Genomic DNA, 19,958 nt, shown 5'->3' with positions numbered 1-19,958 from the left:
AAATGCACTTCTGTACCCCGGGAAGCACAGTTTTTACGAAGTACGTTCCCTGCCTCAAGTGTTGGCTCAATTTGAGGTACCATGTTAATTATAGAGTCCCAGCTATATCATATTCAGCATTCACTTTGCATCCTCTACTTTCTTGAAACTGTGAGCCCACTGTTGGGTAGGGACTGTCTTTATATGTTGCCAACTTGTACTTTCCCAAGTGCTTAGTACAGTGCTGTGCACACAGTGCTCTGCTTAGTACAGTGCTCTGCTCAATAAATACGATTGATTGATTGATGATGCCAGAGAAACCTGAAGTGCAATGCAGGAAGCACTTGCCAACTTGGTTCTCGGAGGCCTTCCCAGACTGAGCCCCCTCCTTCCTCTCCCCCTCGTCCCCCTCTCCATCCCCCCCGCCTTACCTCCTTCCCCTCCCCACAGCACCTGTATATATGTATATATGTTTGTACATATTTATTACTCTATTTTACTTGTACATATTTATTCCATTCATTTTATTTTGTTAATGTGTTTGGTTTTGTTGTCTGTCTCCCCCTTCTAGACTGTGAACCCGCTGTTGGGTAGGGACCATCTCTTTATGTTGCCAACTTGTACTTCCCAAGCACTTAGTACAGTGCTGTGCACACAGTAAGTGCTCAATAAATACGATCGAATGAATGAATGAATGAATGAATCCAGTTGTGGGGAGGATATTTTAGGGACCAAGGTGGCAGATCCAGACAGGGAACCCCAGAAATCATCATACCTTTGAGTTTAGTACTCTAATACCTCCCCTGACTGAGCCCCTTCCTTCCTCTCCCCCTCGTCCCCCCTCCATCCCCCCCATCTTACCTCCTTCCCTTCCCCACAGCACCTGTATATATGTATATATGTTTGTACATATTTATTATTCTATTTATTTTACTTGTACATATCTATTCTATTTATTTTATTTTGTTAGTATGTTTGGTTTTGTTCTCTGTCTCCCCCTTTTAGACTGTGAGCCCACTGTTGGGTAGGGACTGTCTCTATATGTTGCCAATTTGTACTTCCCAAGCGGTTAGTACAGTGCTCTGCACATAGTAAGCGCTCAATAAATACGATTGATGATGATGATGATGATGCACAGTTCAACCCTATTTTAATCTGTTCTGGATTGCAGCGGTTAACAGAGTATACCCTTCATCTGTAGTGCAGGTTGACTAAATTCTACCGGTCCGGGCCCATTCAAACTAAGAATTGGTCCAATAAGACATGAGAAAATTGGGGGAGATTGCATTGTCGCGTGTTTAGTAATTTGAGATAAGACACTTGTTATTCAGAACCTGAAAGTCGGCTTTTCCTCTGAGGTTTCGTAAGTTAATTTCATATGATATGTGATTTCTATTTCAGATAATTTGGGATCAGAAGAACAAAGAAAGTGATCACCAGACCCTCAAACGACAACTCCGGCCCAGGCTAGCCAAATAACTTTGAAGTGGATAACATTTTAAATTCAATTCTTAGTGTGATTGATTGGGTCAGTTTTCTCTGGCTTTATCATTGTAAGTTGTATAATAATTTGATCATGCTTTAACTATCTTTGTAAAGGTGCCTTTTATACATGTACATATAAATATACTGCAATTAAAGAGGAATGTTTCAAGAAACATTTTATTGTAATTTTTAGGGGTGTGTTTGTGTATGAGGTTCAATGAGGGACCACAGTCAATCAATCAATCAATTGTATTTATTGAGCGCTTACTGTGTGCAGAGCACTGTACTAAGTGCTTGGGAAGTACAGATTGGCAATATATAGAGACAGTCCCTACCCAACAGTGGGCTCACAGTCTAAAAGGGGGAGACAAAACCAAACATACTAACAAAATAAAATAACTAGAATAGATATGTACAAGTAAAATAAATAGAGTAATAAATATGTACAAACATATATACATATATACAGGTGCTGTGGGGAAGGGAAGGAGGTAAGATGGGGGGATGGAGAGGGGGACAAGGGGGGGGAGGAAGGAAGGGGCTCAGTCTGGGAAGGCCTCCTGGAGGAGGTGAGCTCTCAGCAGGGCCTTGAAGGGAGGAAGAGAGCTAGCTTGGCGGATGGGCAGAAGGAGGGCATTCCAGGCCTGGGGGATGACGTGGGCCGGGGGTCGATGACGGGACAGGCGAGAACGAGGTACGCTGAGGAGATTAGCAGCAGAGGAGTGGAGGGTGCGGGGTGGGCTGGAGAAGGAGAGAAGGGAGGTGAGGTAGGAGGGGGCGAGGGGATGGACAGCCTTGAAGCCCAGGTTGAGGAGTTTCTGCCTGATGCGCAGATTGATTGGTAGCCACTGGAGAGTTTTGAGGAGGGGAGTAATATGCCCAGAGCGTTTCTGGACAAAAATAATCCGGGCAGCAGCATGAAGTATGGATTGAAGTGGGGAGAGACACGAGGATCGGAGATCAGAGAGAAGGCTGATGCAGTAGTCCAGACAGGATAGGATGAGAGCTTGAATAAGCAGGGTAGCGGTATGGATGGAGAGGAAAGGGCGGATCTTGGCAATATTGCGGAGCTGAGACCGGCAGGTTTTGGTGACTTCTTGGATGTGAGGGGTGAATGAGAGAGCGGAGTCGAGGATGACACCAAGTTTGCGGGCTTGTGAGACGGGAAGGATGGTAGTGCCGTCAACAGTACTTTCTCAAGAGCTTAGAACAGTGCTCTGCACAAAGTAGATGCTTAAAAAATGTGAATGAATGAATGAAAAAATCCCTCCTTCCAGGCCCCACCCCTCCCCTATTGGTTCCTTCCATCCAGGCTAGACCCCTGACCCTCCCCACCCTGGCTCCTCCCCTTGACCCACCCCATCTGCCCCTTCTGGCTCCGCCCCGCAGACCAGATGGATCTTAATAATAATGATGATGGTATTTGTTAAATGCTTACTATGTGCCAAGCACTGTTCTACACACTGGGGGTGATACAAGGTAATCAGGCTGTCCCATGTGGGGCTCACAGTCTTCATTCCCATTTTCCAGATAAGGTCAGTGAGACACAGAGAAGTAAAGAGACTTGGCCAAAGTCACATAGCTGACAAGTGGTGGATTTGGGATTAGAACTCGGGTCCTCTGACTCCCAAGCCCGTGCTTGTGATGTTATTTGTTAAGCGCTTACTCTGTGCCAATCTCCATTTTAAGCCCTGGGGTAGATACAAGGTAATCAGGTTGTCCCATGTGAGGCTCACAGTCTTAATCCCCATCTTACAGATGAGGTGACTGAGGCACAGAGAAGTTCATTCATTCAATCATATTTATTGAGCACTTGCTGTGTGTGTTTCCAAGTACCAAGCACTTGGAAAGTACAAATCGGCAATATATAGTGATGGTCCCTACCCAACAATGGGCTCACAGTCTAGAAAGGGGAGACAGACAACAAAACAAAACAAGTAGACAGGTGTCAATGTCATCAGAATAAATAGAATTACAGCTGTATACTCGTCATTAATAAAATAGAGTAATCAATATGTACAAATATACACAAGTGCGGTGGGGAGGGGAAGGGGGAGGGCAGAAGGAGGGAGTGGGGGTGATTGGGAGGGGAGGAGGAGCAGAGGAAAAGGGGGGGCTCAGTCTGGGAAGGTCTCCTGGAGGAGGTGAGCTCTCAGTAGGGCTTTGAAGGGGGGAAGAGAATTAATTTGGCAGATGTGAGGAGGGAGGGCATTCCAGGCCAGAGATAAGATGTGGGCCAGGGGTTGACAGTGGGACAGGCGAGAACGAGGCACAGTGAGGAGGTCAGCGGCAAAGGAGTGGAGAGTTCTGGCTGGGCTGGAGAAGGAGAGAAGGGAGGTGAGTTAGGAGGGGGCGAGGTGATGGAGAGCTTTGAAGCCAATAGTGAGGACCTTTAGCTTCAAGCGAAGGTTGACAGGCTACCACTGGAGATTTTTGAAGAGGCAAGTGACATGCCCAGAATGTTTCTGTACAAAGATAATCCAGGCAACAGAGTGAAGAATAGACTGAAGCGGGGAGAGACAGGAGGATGGGAGATAAGAAATTGATTGATTGATTGATTGATAAGAAAGGAGGCCGATGCAGTAATCCAGTCAGGATAGGATGAGAGATTGAACCAACAAGGTAGCTGTTTGGAGTGAGAGGAAAGGGCGGGTCTTGGCGATGTTGCAGAGGTGAGATCGGCAGATTTTGGTAACAGATTGGATGTGAGGGGTGAATGAGAGAGCGGAGTCAAGGATTCATTCATTCATTCAATCGTATTCATTGAGCATTTACTGTGTGCAGAGCACTGTACTAAGCGCTTGGGAAGTACAAATTGGCAACAAATAGAGACGGTCCCTACCCAACAGTGGGCTCACAGTCTAGAAGGGGGACTGTGGAGCACTGTACTAAGTGCTTGGGACAGTACATCAGAACAATATAACGTTCACATTCCTTGCCCATAACGAGCTCACAGTCTAGAGGGGAAAAAATTTAAGGCCCCACTGAGATTTGAACCTGGATCATAGGATTTAGAGTCCAGCATGCTAACCATTCCACCACAGGGCCCTTAATCCTATGAGCACCATGTGGGAATGGATGGAGTCCAACCTGATTAGTTTTATCTTCCCCAGTGCTTAGTACAGTGAGAAGCAGCGTGGCTCAGTGGAAAGAGCCCGGTCTTGGGAGTCAGAGGACATGGGTTCCAATCCAGACTCCGCCACTTGTCTGCCGCGTGGCCCTGGGCAAGCCACTTCACCCCTCTGGATCTCAGTCCCCCCATCTGCAAAACGGGGACTAAGACTGACACCAAGGTTGCAGATTTGTGAGATGGGAAGGATGGTAGTGTTGTCCACAGTAACGGGAAAGTCAGGGAGAGGACGGGGTTTGGGAGGGAAGATAAGGAGCTCAGTCTTGGACTTGTTGAGCTTTAGGTGGCGGGTGGACATCCAGGTGGAAATGTCCTGAAAGCAGGAGGAGATGATACGAGGTTGGAGGGAGGGAGAGAGAACAGGAGAGGAGATGTAGATTTGGGTGTAGATTTGGATGTAGATGTAGATTTAGGTGTAGTTAGGTGATTTGCCCAAAGTCACATTCATTTATTCATTCAGTCATATTTATTGGGTGCTTACTGTATGCAGAGCACTGCACCAAGCTCTTGGGAAGCACAATTCAAGAACAAATAGAGACGATCCCTGCCCACAAAGGGCTCACGGTCCATAGTCTATATATGCAGATTGTTGGAACGACCCTGTTAACATGCAGTCTGTTTTCTGGTACATAGTCCCTTTATTCATTCATTCAATCATATTTATTGAGTGTTTACTGTGTGCAGAGCACTGTATTAAGTGCTTGTCACACAGCTGACAAGTGGCAGAGGCAGGATTAGAACCCACATCCTCTGACTCTCAAGCCCGTGCTCTTTCCACTAAGTCAGAAGAGTTGGGCTGCTCTGAATCAACTGACTTTCTTGGCCTCCAAGTTGCAGGAACGGATCAGCTTCTTCACCACCTCCCGTAGCCCCCAACCCTGATTCTGCTTTCTAGTTCTGGGCTTTGCACTCAACAAATGCTCACCAAGTTCTATCATTACAGCATCTTTAGAATCCACCCCTTCCTCACCATCCCAAACTGGTCCAAGCACTTGTTATGTCCCTTTTTTTCTTATCGTTGTTATTAAGCACTTACTATATGCCAAGCACTGTACTAAGCGCTTGGGGTACCTACAAGCTAATGATGTTGCTCACAGTCCCTGTCCCACATGGGGCTCACAGCCTTAATCCCCATTTTAGAGATGAGGCACAGAGAGAAGTGACTTGCCCAAATCACACCGCAAAGAAGTGATGGAGCAGAGATTAGAACCCAGGTCCTTCTGACTCCGAATGACCTTGGCCAAGTCACTTAACTTCTCCGGGCCCTCAGTTCCCTCATCTGTAACAAGGGGATTAAGACTGGGAGTCCTCTAGGGAACGTGGGACTGTGTCCAACCTAATTAGCTTGTATCTACCCCAGTACTTGGTACAGTGCTTGTCACATAGTAAGTGCTTTATAAATACCATTAAAAAAAAGCTTCACAATCAATGGTATTTGAGGACTTACTGTATGCAAAGCACTGTACTACGCACTTAGGAGAGTACAGCACAACAGAGTTGGTAATAATGATGGCATTTATTAAGTGCTTACTATGTGCAAAGCACTGTTCTAAGCACTGGGGAGGTTACAAGGTGATCAGCTTCTAGACTGTGAGCCCGCTGTTGGGTAGGGACTGTATGTGTTGCTGACTTGTACTTCCTAAGCGCTTAGTACAGTGCTCTGCACACAGTAAGCGCTCAATAAATACGATTGATTGATCAGCTTGTCCCACGGGGGCTCACAGTCTTAATCCCCGTTTGACAGATGAGGGAACTGAGGCCCAGAGAAGTGAAGTGACTTGCCCAAAGTCACACAGCTGACAAGTGTGGAGCCGGGATTTGAACCCATGACCTCTGACTCCAAAGTCCGTGCTCTTTCCACTGAGCCACGCTGCTTCTCTGGTAGACACATTGTCTGCCTGTCGACAAAAATCTTCTGGTCTATGAGGAATAAGCAGGATGGAGCCCATTCTGAGGCATTGTTCACCAGAGATAGTTTTGCGGCAGGGCAGTGTGCTTCCATGGAATCATTGGGGAGCAAGAAGCGGTGGTGCCTTTCATTTCTCTTCCGGCGCTTAGAACAGTGTCCGGCACATAGTTAAGCGCTCAATAAATAGCTCAGTGAAAAGAGCACAGGCTTGGGAGTCAGAGGTCAATCAATCAATCGTATTTATTGAGCGCTTACTGTGTGCAGAGCTCTGTACTAAGCGCTTAGGAAGTCCAAGTTGGCAACATATAGAGACGGTCCCTACCCAACAGTGGGCTCACAGTCGGAAGGTCATGGGTTCTAATCCCAGCTCCACCACGTATCGGCTGTGTGACTTTGGGCAACTCACTTAACTTCTCTGTGCCTCAGTTACCTCATCTGTAAAAGGGCTTAGTACAGTGCTAAGCGCTTACTACAGTGCCAAACGCTTAGTACAGTGCTCTGCACACAGTAAGCGCTCAATAAATATGATTGAATGAATGAATGAATAAAATGGGGATTAAGATTGTGAGCCCCATGTGAGACAACCTGATCATCTTGTATCTCCCCAGTGCTTAGAACAGTGCTTTGCACATAGTAAGCGCTTAACAAATACCATCATTATTATTATCATTGTTAGCTCTCTCATTCCAGACAAATTTCATTCTTGAATCTGTGAACATCGGTCATTTATGTAGTTTTATAATAATGATGGCATTTATTAAGCACTTACTATGTGCAAAGCACTGTTCTAAGCTCCGGGGAGGTTACAAGGTGATCAGGTTGCAGTCTTAATCCCCATTTTACAGATGTGGTAACTGAGGCACAGAGAAGTGCAGTGACTTATCCAAAGTCACACAGCTGACAATTGGCAGAGTTGGGATTTGAACCCATGACCTCTGACTCCAAAGCCCATGCTCTTTCCATTGAGCCACACTGCTTCTCTATAAGTTGGGTTGTGTTTATGGGCAATGATGAAGATGATGGGAGGACCTGGGTTCTAATCCCGGCATTGCCACCTGGCAGCTCTATGACCTTTGGCCAATCATTTCTCTGTGCCTCAGTTACCTCATCTATAAAATGAGAATTAAAACTGCAAGCGCCATGTGGGTCATGGACTGTGTCCAACCTGAGTACCCCAGTGCTTAGTACAGTGACTGGCACATAGTAAATGTATAAATAATTAGCTCTCTTCCTCCCTTCAAGGCCCTACTGAGAGCTCACCTCCTCCAGGAGGCCTTCCCAGACTGAGTCCCTTCCTTCCTCTCCCCCTCGGCCCCTCACCTTCCCCCATTTTACCTCCTTCCCTTCCCCACAGCACCTGTATATATGTATATGTGTTTGTACATATTTATTACCCTATTTATTTATTTATTTTACTTGTACATATCTGTTCTATTTATTTTATTGTGTTAGTATGTTTGGTTTTGTTCTCTGTCTCCCCCTTTCAGACTGTGAGCCCACTGTTGGGTAGGGACCGTCTCTATATGTTGCCAACTTGTACTTCCCAAGCGCTTAGTACAGTGCTCTGCACACAGTAAGCGCTCAATAAATACGATTGATTGATTGATTGAAATAATAACATAAAGAAAGGATGTACACTGTGAAGTAGTATAAGTATAATAACAATGATGGTATTTGTTAAGAGCTTACTCTATGCCAAGCACTGTTCTAAAACACTGGGGTAGATACAAGGTAATCAGGTCATCCCACGTGGGGCTCACAGTCTTCATCCCCATTTTACAGATGAGGTAACTGAGGCCCAGGGAAGTGAAGTGACTTGCCCAAGGTCACACAGCAGACAAGTGGCGGAGCTGGGATCAAAACCCACGACCTCTTACTCCCCAGCCCGGCTCTTTCCACTAAGCCATGCTGCTGCTCCTCGTGTGCGAGTCTGTCTTGAAACAGAATAGTTGGAAAGGTTGGGGAATCTGCAGTATTTACAGCACCTGCAGATATACAGCACCTGTATATATGTTTGTACATATTTATTACTCTATATTTATTTATTTTACTTGTACATATCTATTCTATTTATTTTATTTTGTTAATATGTTTGGTTTTGTTGTCTGTCTCCCCCTTCTAGACTGTGAGCCCACTGTTGGGTAGGGACTGTCTCTATATGTTGTCAACTTGGACTTCCCAAGCGCTTAGTACTGTGCTCTGCACACAGTAAGCGCTCAATAAATACGATTGATTGATTGATTGATTGATTGATTGATTGATTATTTATTGAGCAACGACTGTGTGCAGAGCAGTGCTAAGCGCTTGGGAAAGTACTCTACGACTGACTTAGACACGGTCCTTGTCCTCATCAGGCTTATGGTCCGGCGGGGAACTCGATCCTGGGAAAAGGCGAAAAGTGGCTTCTGAAGGCGGTATGGATCCTCAAGTTGAATTTAGAACCTAGGGGATTCTTGGCGCCGTACTGAAGTGTTTGGATTTTCCCAGGGACCCAGCAGAGGGAGTCCAAAGACTGCATCCCTTATTGCAAAGGGTCTCAGGCCGCAGCCAGACTGCACAAGCAGAAAGGAATAAATGATCAATCAATCAATCATACTTATTGAGCGCTTACTGTGTGCAGAGCACTGTACTAAGCGCTTGGGAAGTACAAGTTGGCAACGTATAGAGACAGTCCTGACCCAACAGTGGGCTCACAGTCTAAAAGGGGGAGACAGAGAACAAAACGAAGCATACTAACAAAATAAAATAAATAGAATAGCTATGTACAAGTAAATAAATAAATAGAGTAATAAATATGTGCAAACGTATATACATATATACAGGTGATGGGGGAAGGGAAGGAGGTAAGATGGGGGGATGGAGAGGGGGACGAGCGGGAGAGGAAGGAAGGGGCTCAGTCTGGGAAGGCCAATCTGGGAACGATCATCCAATTATATTTACTAAGCGCTTACTGTGTGCAGACCACTGTACTAAATGCTTGTCTCCCCCTTCTAGACTGTGCGCCCGCTGTTCGGTAGGGACTGTCTCTATGTGTTGCCGACTTGTACTTCCCTAGCGCTTAGTATAGTGCTCTGCACACAGTAAGCGCTCAATAAATACGATTGATTGATTGATTGATTACAGTATAACAGAGTTGGTAGCCATATTCCCAAGTTGTCCTTCCGCAGGTAAGTTCCTGCTCCCAATCAGTAGTATCTCTTGAACTCCTACTGTGGTCAGAATGTTCATTCATTTATTCATTCATTCAATCGTATTTATTGAGCGCTGACTGTGTGCAGAGCGCTGTTCTAAGTGCTTGGGAAGTACAAGTTGGCAATGTATAGAGATGGTCCCTACCCAACAGCGGGCTCACAGTCTAGAAGGGGGAGACACAGAGGTGCTCCAAGATATAGTTTATTATGCCCTTGCTAAAGTACTCGGATCAGCGTAGTATGTATAATAATAATAGCAATGGCATTTATTTTTATTTATTATTATTATTAATGGCTTACTGTGCGCAAAGCACTGTTCTAAGTGTTGAGTGTGTAGTTGGATGGAGAGGAAAGGGCAGATTTTAGCGATGTTGTGAAGGTAGAACCAACAGGATTTGTTGATGGAACATGTGGGTTGAATAGGAGAAGAGTCTAGGATAATGAACATGTGGGTTGAGTAGGAGAAGAGTCTAGGATAATGAACATGTGGGTTGAGTAGGAGAAGAGTCTAGGATAATGTCAAGGTTTACAGCTTGTGAGACATGGAGGGTAGCAGTGTTGTCTCTGGTGATGGGAAAGACGTGGGGAGGAAAGGAATTGAGTGGAAAGGATGAGGATTTTGAGTGTGTTAAGTTCGAAGCATCCGTGGGACATACGAATAGAGGTGTCCTGAAGACAGGAGGTAAGGTGAGACTGCAGAGGAAAGAGATCAGGGCTGGAGAGGTAGATTTGGGAATTATTCATGCAGAGATGGTAGTTGAAACTATGGGAGTGAATTCATTCATTCAATCGTATTTATTGAGCGCTTACTATGTGCAAAGTACTGTACTAAGTACAAGTTGGCAACACATAGAGATGGTCTCTACCCGACAACGGGCTCACAGGAAGGGAGAGACAGACAACAAAACAAAACGTCTACAGGTGTCAAGTCGTCAGAACAAATAGAAATAAAGCTAGATGCACATCATTAATAAATAGAATAATGAATATGTACAGTAAAATAAATAGAGTAATAAGTCTGTACAAACATATATACAGGTGCTGTGGGGAGGGGAAGGAGGTAGGGCGGGGGGGATGAGGAGGAGGAGAGGAAAAAGGGGGCTCATTCTCTATGGGAATGGGTATAGATGGAGAATAGAAGGGGACCCAGAACTGAACCTTGAGGGACTCCCACAGGAGGAGAGGTTTTGGATAGGGAAGTTGAATAATTTAGCATCAGGCATTTTGTGTTTTAATTGTCAGCTTGACATCCACGTACAGCTGTAAACAACTCCTTGAGCAAATTGTTTTCACCAGCTGCTTCCACTTCCTCTCCAATTCTGTCCTTCACCCCTTACAATCTGACTTCTGCCCCCTTCACTCCACATTCCTTCATTCATTCATCCAATCGTATTTATTGAGCACTTACTGTGTGCAGAGCACTGTACTAAGCGCTTGGGAAGTACAAGTTGGCAACATATAGACGGTCCCTACCCAACAGTGGGCTCCACAGCCACTGCCCTCTCACCATATACATCCTGGCAAAAGCCAATGGCTTCTACTCCACCGGAGTCCTCCTCGACCTCAGCTGCCATCAACACTGTGGACTCTTCTCCTGGAAATAATGATGAAGATGGCATTTATTAAGCACTTACTATGTGCAAAGCACTGTTCTAAGCGCTGGAGAGGTTACGAGGTGATCAGGTTGTCCCACAAGTGGCTCACAGTCTTAATCCCCATTTTACAGATGAGGTAACTGAAGCCCAGATAAGTTAAGTAACTTGCCCAAAGTCACACAGCTGACAATTGGCAGAGCTGGGATTTGAACCCATGACATCTGACTCCAAAGCCTTTGCCCTTTCCACTGAGCCACACGATCCTTGGCTTCACTGACACTGTCTTCTCCGGGCTCCCATCCTGTCTCTGGCAACTCTTTCAGTTTCTTAACTGTGGGAGTTCCTCAAGGATTCGTTCTGGATCCTCTTCTCCATCTACATCCACTTGGAGAACTCATTCACTCCCATAGCTTCGACTCTCATCTTTACACGGATGATTCCCTAATCTACTTCTCCAGCCCTGACTACTAATTGGAAGATCCCTGAAGGCTGAAGTATGGGTTCATTCATTCATTCAATTGTATTTATTGAGCACTTACTGTGTGCAAAACACAGTACTAAGCACTTGGGAGAGTACAATACAACAGACATATTCCTGCCCACAGTGAACTTACATTACAGTTTAGAGGGGGAGACAGACATTAATATAAATAAATAACTGAATAAATAAATAACTGAATAAATAAATGGGTCTTTTGACATCTTTGTACTCAGATCTTACCCACTCAGCTATCCCCTCCATAAAGATGAACATGCAGCATGGCCTAGTGGATAGAGCAGGGTCCTGGGAGTCCGAAGGTCATGGGTTCTAATCCCGGCTCCGCCACTTGTCTGCTGTGTGACCTTGGGCAAATCTCTTCACTTCTCTGGGCCTCAGTTACCTCATCCGTAAAATGGGGATTGAGACTGTGAGTCCCATGTGGGACAGGGACTGTGACCAATCTGATTTACTTGTATCCACCCCAGTGCTTCATACAGTGCCTGGCATATAGTAAGCACTTAACAAATACTATTATTATTATTATTATTATTGCTAGGGCTGATCTCTCACATGTTCTTCAGTCTGGCATTTCCTTAGGGCGCCAAGAGATCGTCCCTTGAATTTCTTGTCACCGTATCAATCTCCATAGGCCAAAAGGTGAACTCCATCTTCCCCTTGCCCCTGGTGCCTGAAATATTGGAATCATCTCTTGTCTCACTCACCCCCACATCCAGTCTGTTGCTAAACCATGTTCATGTTTTTTTTCAGAATATTGCACAGATTCACCCATTCCTCTTCACTCCTATAGACAGATAGCTCTTTGTCGGCGGGGAATGTGCCTGCTATACTGGTATATTGTATTCTCCCAAACTCCTAGTAAGTGCTCTGCACACAGTAAGCGCTCAATAAATACGACTGATTGATGGCTAAAAGCCACATCTCCTCATGTTCAGGCTACTGTAAGAGCTCCTTTGTTGATCAGCCTGCTTCTAGGCTCTTTCTCCTCTACTCCACACAATATGCAGCAGCATAAGGCCTGTTTCTCAAGTTATTTAAGGGACGACACCAGCCCAAAATGTCAGGATGTGGTTTGCCCTCACTCTGACTGATCAGTGCTGCTTGGATTTGGGCCCTTTAAAAAGCTGCTCTGTGTGTGTATGTATGCTTGTGCATGCATGCATGCATGCATGTGTGTGAATAAGCATGTGCATATGCAGCCAGCCAATCAGGATCCCAGGATCCCATTGCCCAGCAGCAGCAGGGCAATGATATAATAATAATAATGGCATTTATTAAGCGCTTATGATATGCAAATCACCGTTCTAAGCACTGGGGAGGTTACAAGGTGATCAGGTTGTCCCACGGGGGGCTCACAGTCTTCATCCCCCGTTTTACAGATGAGGTACCTGAGGCACAGAGAAGTCAAGTGACTTGCCCAAAGCCACACAGCTGACAATTGGCAGAGCTGGGATTTGAACCCATGGCCATTGACTCCAAAGCCTGGGCTCTTCCCACTGAGCCACGCTGCTGCTCTATAAGCAGCGTGATCGTTATTGGATTTGGTTTGTTTCCCAAGGGCCTAATTCAGAGAGCAAGTGAGATAGGCAGCCATCTCAGGGCAGCATATGGGGGAAGCAGAAGGACTTGGGTTCTAATCCCAGCTCTGCCATGTGTGTGCTGTGGGAACTTGGGCAAGTCACTTAACTTCTCTGGGCTTCAGTTCCCTCATCTGGAAATTGGGGACTGTGAACCCCATGAGGGACAGGGATTGGGTCCAAACTGATTAGCTTGTACCTACCCCAGGGCTTAGTACAATACCTGGTATGTAGTAAGCACTTAACAAATACCATAAAAAAAGCAGATGTGAACCACCCCCCCCCCCCCGTAAAGATAATAATAATGATGATGGTATTTTTTGAGTACTTACTATGTGCCAAGCACCGTTCTAAGCGCTGGGATAGATACAAGGTTATCAGGTTGTCCCACGTGGGGCTTACAGCCTTAATCCCCATTTTACAGATGAGGCAACTGAGGCATAGAGAAGCTAGGTGACTTGCCCAAAGTCACACAGCTGACAAGTGGTGGAGCGGGGATTAGAACCCACACCCTCTTACTCCCAAGCCCGTGTTCTTTCCACTAAGCCACGCTGCTTCTCAACATAAAGATGATGTTGGTGCTCTTAACTCACAAAGACGGCAGCAGGGCAGAAGTGATTTTTTTTTTTTAGCAGGGTTGGAGTCAGACGCTTGAAGAAGCCCACCCTGGGGGCTCAATAGGTGAGGGGCATCACCGACCCCTGGGCGGGCATTGTAATGTACTGGACGTCATACAGAATGGGTGCTACAGCGAGGCTTCCTCATCACAAGGCGACCAGGTGCCTGAGCCCTGGTTCTCCCCTGGAGATTGAGAGATAAAATCGAAGAATGATGTGATATAATAGTTATAGTAATAACAGTACTGTTTATTAAGTGCTTAGTATGTACCAAGCACAGTCCTAAGTGCTGGCGTAAATGCAAAATGCATAGATTGGACCCAGTCTTTATCCCACCCAGGGCTTCCTGTCAGAGGGTGAAGGAGAACAGATATTTAATTCCCATTTTACAGGTCAGGAACGGGGAAGTGACATTTTTATGATATTTGTTAAGCCCTTAATTTGTGCCAGGTACTGCCCTAAGCACTGTGGTGGATACAGGCTAATGAGGTTGGGCGCAGTCCATGTTCCACATGAGGCTCACAATTTTAATCCCCATTTGACAGATGAGGTAACTGAGGCACAGAGAAGTTAAGCAATTTGTCCACGGTCACAAAGCAGACAAGGGGCACAGCTGGGATTAGAACCCAGGTTCTTCTGAATCCCAGGCCCGTGTTCTACCCACTAGGATACACCGACTTGCCCAAGGTTACAGAGCCCACAACTGTCTTCCCAAGAGCTTACTACAGTGCTCTGCACACAGTAAGCGCTCAATAAATACGATTGAATGAATGAATGAATGGAAAGAGCACCGGCTTGGGAGGCAGAGGACGTGGGTTCTAAACCTGGCTCCGCAATCTGTCTGCTGTGTGACCTTGGGCAAACCAATTAATTTCTCTGTGCCTCAGTTACCTCACCGGCTAAATGGGGATTAAAGCTGTGGGCCCCGCCTGATTACCTTGTATCTACCCCAGCTTTGTTTGGCACATAGTAAGCGCTTAACTATCATTTGAAAAAAAAAGTGGCAGAGTCAGAATTAGAATTTAGGTGTCCTGACATCCAGGCCGGTGTTCTTTCCATTAGGCCACGCTGCTTCTCAAAGTAGGGATCAGATCGGCCAACTTGCAGCTTAGCTCTGGCAAAGAAATATGAGCAAATGAACTGTGGGCAGGGTTGTAGATAGGCAGCCCACCCCCTGTCACGCCAACCTGCCCTTCTAGCACCTTGCCAAGCTGCAGGGCCCCACGACGAGCTCGATCTTCAGCTGCTCAAGTGCTTCTGTGTATCTTATTAAATTAGTTCTACTGTTTGTCCAATTCAGTCCACCTGCCTTTTGAAATGGCTTGTTCTCATTGGAGTGTTTTGTCCCGTCTTCCCCGGTAACCGAAAGCTCCCCGAGGGCAACGGACCGTTCGTCGTTCCCTTCAGAGCCCAGGAAGGACCGTTCCAAGCAGACAATCAATCCATCCAGGCTGCTGGCGATGAAGATGAGGGTCAGGGAGTGGGAGTGTCTTTATTTGGAATTTCCCAAAAGATGCGACCGTGTTTCTCAGAACAGATTAGCATTTCTCACTTTTCAAAGACCATATGCTTTCAGCCTGAAGAATGGAAACTCTTCCAGAGAAGATATTCTAAATGGTGTGAGTTTGGGAAATTCAGAAACTTGAATTCCTGTGGCTTGGCCTTGATACTATTTCCCATCATGCTTAACGCAGGAATTTTCCATCCCAGACTCTGTTGCCACTGCCATCGAAGCAGGCGGGGAGGCAGCATAGCCTGGTGGAAATAACACGCTTCTGGGAGTCAGAGGACCTGGGTTCTCATCCTGGCTCCTCCAGTTACCTGCTGAGTGACCTTGGGCAAGTCACTTTTCTGTGCCTCAGTTTCCTCATCTGCAAAATGGGGATTCAATACCCATTCTTCCTCCAACTTAAACTGGGAGCCCCAAGCAAGCCCTGATGATCTCATATCTATCCCAACATTTGGTGTAGTGTTTGGCACATAGTAAGTGCTTCACAAAATACCATTATTATTGTTATTATTATTATTAGTAGTAGTAATAGTAGTTCTAGACTGTGAGCCCACTGTTGGGTAGGGACCGTCTCTATATGTTGCCAACTTGTACTTCCCAAGTGCTTAGTACAGTGCTCTGCACACAGTAAGCACTCAATAAATACGATTGATTGATTGATTGATAGTAGTAGTAGTATTGACCTCTTGCTCCTATCTTCCTCTGCCTGGAGATTTTTCCACTTTCATATGTGATAGACCACAGCTCTTCCCATCATCAGAGTCATTCTAAATTCACATCTCCTCCAAGAGAACTCCTGATATATTGTCTAATCTCCTCCACATATTCCTCAACTGCCACTTGAGCCTTTCCGTGACATCAAAGCACTTAAATATACACAACTCCCGGTAACACTTATGTGCATATCTTATCAAGCAATGGTATTTATTGAGTGCTTAATTTATGCACAACACTGTACTGTGTGTATAATAATAATAATAATAATTGTGGTCTTTGTTAAGTGCTTACTACGTTCATTCATTCATCATTCAATCATATTTATTGAGCACTTACTGTGTGCAGAGCACTGGACTATGAGCTTGGGAAGTACAAGTTGGCAACATATAGAGACGGACCCTACCCAACAGTGGGCTCACAGTCTAGAAGGGGATGACAAACATGTGCCAGACACTGTATTAAGTGCTGGGGTAGATATAAAATGCCCACTGTTGGGTAGGGACCGTCTCTATATGTTGCCAACTTGTACTTCCCAAGCGCTTAGTACAGTGCTCTGCACACAGTAAGTGCTCAATAAATACGATTGATTGATTGATTGATTGATATAAAATAATCGGATTGGACATAGTCCCTGTCATTCATTCATTCATTCAATCATTTATTGAGCAACAACAACAACAATCGTATTTATTGAGCACTTACTATGTGCAGAGCACTGTACTAAGCACTTGGGAAGTACAAGTTGGCAACATATAGAGACGGTCCCAAACCAACAGTGGGGCTCACGGTCTAAAAGGGGGAGACAGAGAACAAAACCAAACATACTAACAAAATAATATAAATAGAATAGATATGTACAAGTAAAATAAATAAATAAATGGAGTAATAAATATGTACAAACATTTATACTTATATACAGGTGCTGTGGGGAAGGGAAGGAGGTAAGATGGGGGGATGGAGAGGGGGACGAGGGGGAGAGGAAGGAAGGGGCTCAGTCTGGGAAGGCCTCCTGGAGGAGGTGAGCTCTCAGTAGGGCCTTGAAGGGAGGAAGAGAGCTAGCTTGGCGGATGGGCAGAGGGAGGGCATTCCGGGCCCGGGGGATGACGTGGGCCGGGGTTCGATGGCGGGACAGGCGAGAATGAGGCACGGTGAGGAGATTAGCGGTGGCAGAGGAGCGGAGGGTGCGGGCTGGGCTGGAGAAGGAGAGAAGGGAGGGGAGGTAGGAGGGGGCGAGGGGATGGGCAGCCTTGAAGCCCAGGGTGAGGAGTTTCTGCCTGATGCGCAGATTGATTGGCAGCCACTGGAGATTTTTGAGGAGGGGAGTAATATGCCCAGAGCGTTTCTGGACAAAGATAATCCGGGCAGCAGCATGAAGTATGGATTGAAGTGGAGAGATACACGAGGATGGGAGATCAGAGAGAAGGCTGATGCAGTAGTCCAGACGGGATAGGATGAGAGCTTGAATGAGCAGGGTAGCCGTATGGATGAAGAGGAAAGGGCAGATTTGGCAATGTACTTACTGTGTGCAGAGCGCTGTACTAAGCGCTTGGGAAGTACAAGTTGGCAACACATAGAGACGGTCCCTACCCAACAACGGGCTCACAGCCTAGAAGGGGGAGACAGGCAACAAAACAAAACACATAGATAGGTGTCAAAACCATCAGAATAAATAGAACTATAGCTAAATGCACATCATTAGCAAAATAAATAGAGTAGTAATATGTACAAGTAAAATAAATACAGTAATAAATCTGTATAAATATATACAAGTGCTATGGGGAGGGAAAGGAAGTAGGGTGGGGGGAGGAGGAGGAGAGGAAAAAGGGGGCTCAGTCTGGGAAGGCCTCCTGGAGGAGGTGAGCTCTCAGTAGGGCTTTGAAGGGAGGAAGAGAGCTAGCTGGGCGGATGTGTGGAGGGAGGGCATTCCAGGCCAGGGGAAGGATGTGGGCCAGGGGTCGATGGTGGGACAGGAGAGAATGATGTACAGTGAGGAGGTTAGCAGTGGCAGGGGAGCGGAGGGTGTGGGCTGGGCTGGAGAAGGAGAGAAGGGAGGTGAGGTAGGAGGGGCAAGGTGATGCAGAGCCTTGAAGCCAAGAGTGAGGAGTCTTTGGGGTACACAGTCTTAATCCCCATTTTACAGATGAGGAGATTGAGGCACAGAGAAGTTAAGTGACATGCCCAAGATGACACAGCAGACAAATGGCAGAGCCAGAATTAGAATCCAGATCCTCTGATTCCCGGGTCTGTGCCCTTTCCGCTAGGCTATGCTGCTTCTGGAGTACAGTGAGACAGGATCCCACCCTGCCTTCAAGGATTTTACAATCTAGTACTTGTACATATTTATTATTCTATTTATTTTGTTAATGATGTGCATCTAGCTTTATTTCTATTTGTTCTGACGATTTTGACACCTCTGTCCACATGTTTTGTTTTGTTGTCTGTCTCCCCCTTCTACACTGTGAGCCCTTTGCTGGGTAGGGACCGTCTCTATATGTTGCCAACTTGTACGGCCCAAGCGCTTAGTATGATGCTGTGCACACAGTAAGCACTCAATAAATACAACTGAATGAATGAATGAATAGTGGAGGAACATACAATCGATCTTATCAATCAATTAATTAATCAATTGTATTTATTGAGTGCTTATTATGTGCAGAGCCCCGTACTAAGCACTTGGGAGAGTACAACATAATTAGCAGACACGTTAGAATTTCCAAACTTCTTCTTCTAACGTCTGTCTCCCCCACTAGACCATAAACCCCCTGAAGGCAGAGATCGTGTCTTCCAAGTCTACTGTATTCTCCCAAGCATTTCATCATCATCATCAATCGGATTTATTGAGCGCTTACTGTGTGCAGAGCACTGTACTAAGCGCTTGGGAAGTACAAGTTGGCAACATATAGAGACAGTCCCTACCCAACAGTGGGCTCACAGTCTAAAAGGGGGAGACAGAGAACAAAACCAAACATACTAACAAAATAAAATAAATAGAATAGATATGTACAAGTAAAATTAATAAATAAATCATCATCATCATCAATCGTATTTATTGAGCGCTTACTATGTGCAGAGCACTGTACTAAGCGCTTGGGAAGTACAAATTGGCAACATATAGAGACAGTCCCTACCCAACAGTGGGCTCACTGTCTAAGAGGGGGAGACAGAGAACAAAACCAAACATACTGACAAAATAAAATAAATAGAATAGATAGGTACAAGTAAAATAGAGTAATAAATATGTACAAACATATATACATATATACAGGTACGGTGGGGAAGGGAAGGAGGTAAGATGAGGGGATGGAGAGGGGGACGAGGGGGAGATGAAGGAAGGGGCTCAGTCTGGGAAGGCCTCCTGGAGGAGGTGAGCTCTCAGTAGAGCCATGAAGGGAGGAAGAGAGCTAGCTTGGTGGATGGGCAGAGGGAGGGCATTCCAGGCCCGGGGGATGATGTGGATGATGTGGGGGATAAATAAATAAATAAATAGAGTAACAAATATGTACAAACATATATACATATATGCAGGTATATAGTTAAGCATTTAGTACAGTAGGCGTTCGATAAATGGGATTGATTGGTTGCTCTTGTGAAGTGATTTCTCACTGTATCGTCTACACAGCGCTTGGAGAGAAGCAGTGGCTTTCAGCCAGGATCCTCCTGCAACAAATAAACTGGGAGAATTGAAAGGCGGAATGTATTCAAGCAGAGTCAGTGCAGGTTTCCCGGCAGCTTTTCGCCACACCGCCCAC

The 19,958-nt window shown here is 45.8% G+C and overlaps 1 protein-coding gene across 4 annotated transcripts in view; it reads left to right on the top strand.

The window, feature by feature from the left end:
- KIF20B (kinesin family member 20B) overlaps positions 1-1,637 on the top strand; it is an 85,576-nt gene extending 83,939 nt beyond the window's left edge. For all 4 annotated transcript variants that reach the window (XM_038744108.1, XM_038744107.1, XM_038744106.1 and 1 more), the window contains one exon: positions 1,381-1,637. In XM_038744108.1, coding sequence (XP_038600036.1) covers positions 1,381-1,458 — 78 coding nt within the window. In that variant the 3' untranslated portion in view covers positions 1,459-1,637. The remainder of the gene's footprint in view (positions 1-1,380) is intronic.
- The last annotated feature ends 18,321 nt before the right edge of the window (positions 1,638-19,958 follow it).

The sequence above is a fragment of the Tachyglossus aculeatus genome, chromosome 3 (genome assembly GCF_015852505.1).
Source record: "Tachyglossus aculeatus isolate mTacAcu1 chromosome 3, mTacAcu1.pri, whole genome shotgun sequence".
Lineage (NCBI taxonomy): Eukaryota > Metazoa > Chordata > Mammalia > Monotremata > Tachyglossidae > Tachyglossus > Tachyglossus aculeatus.
This window is presented reverse-complemented; position numbering and strand designations above follow the sequence as displayed.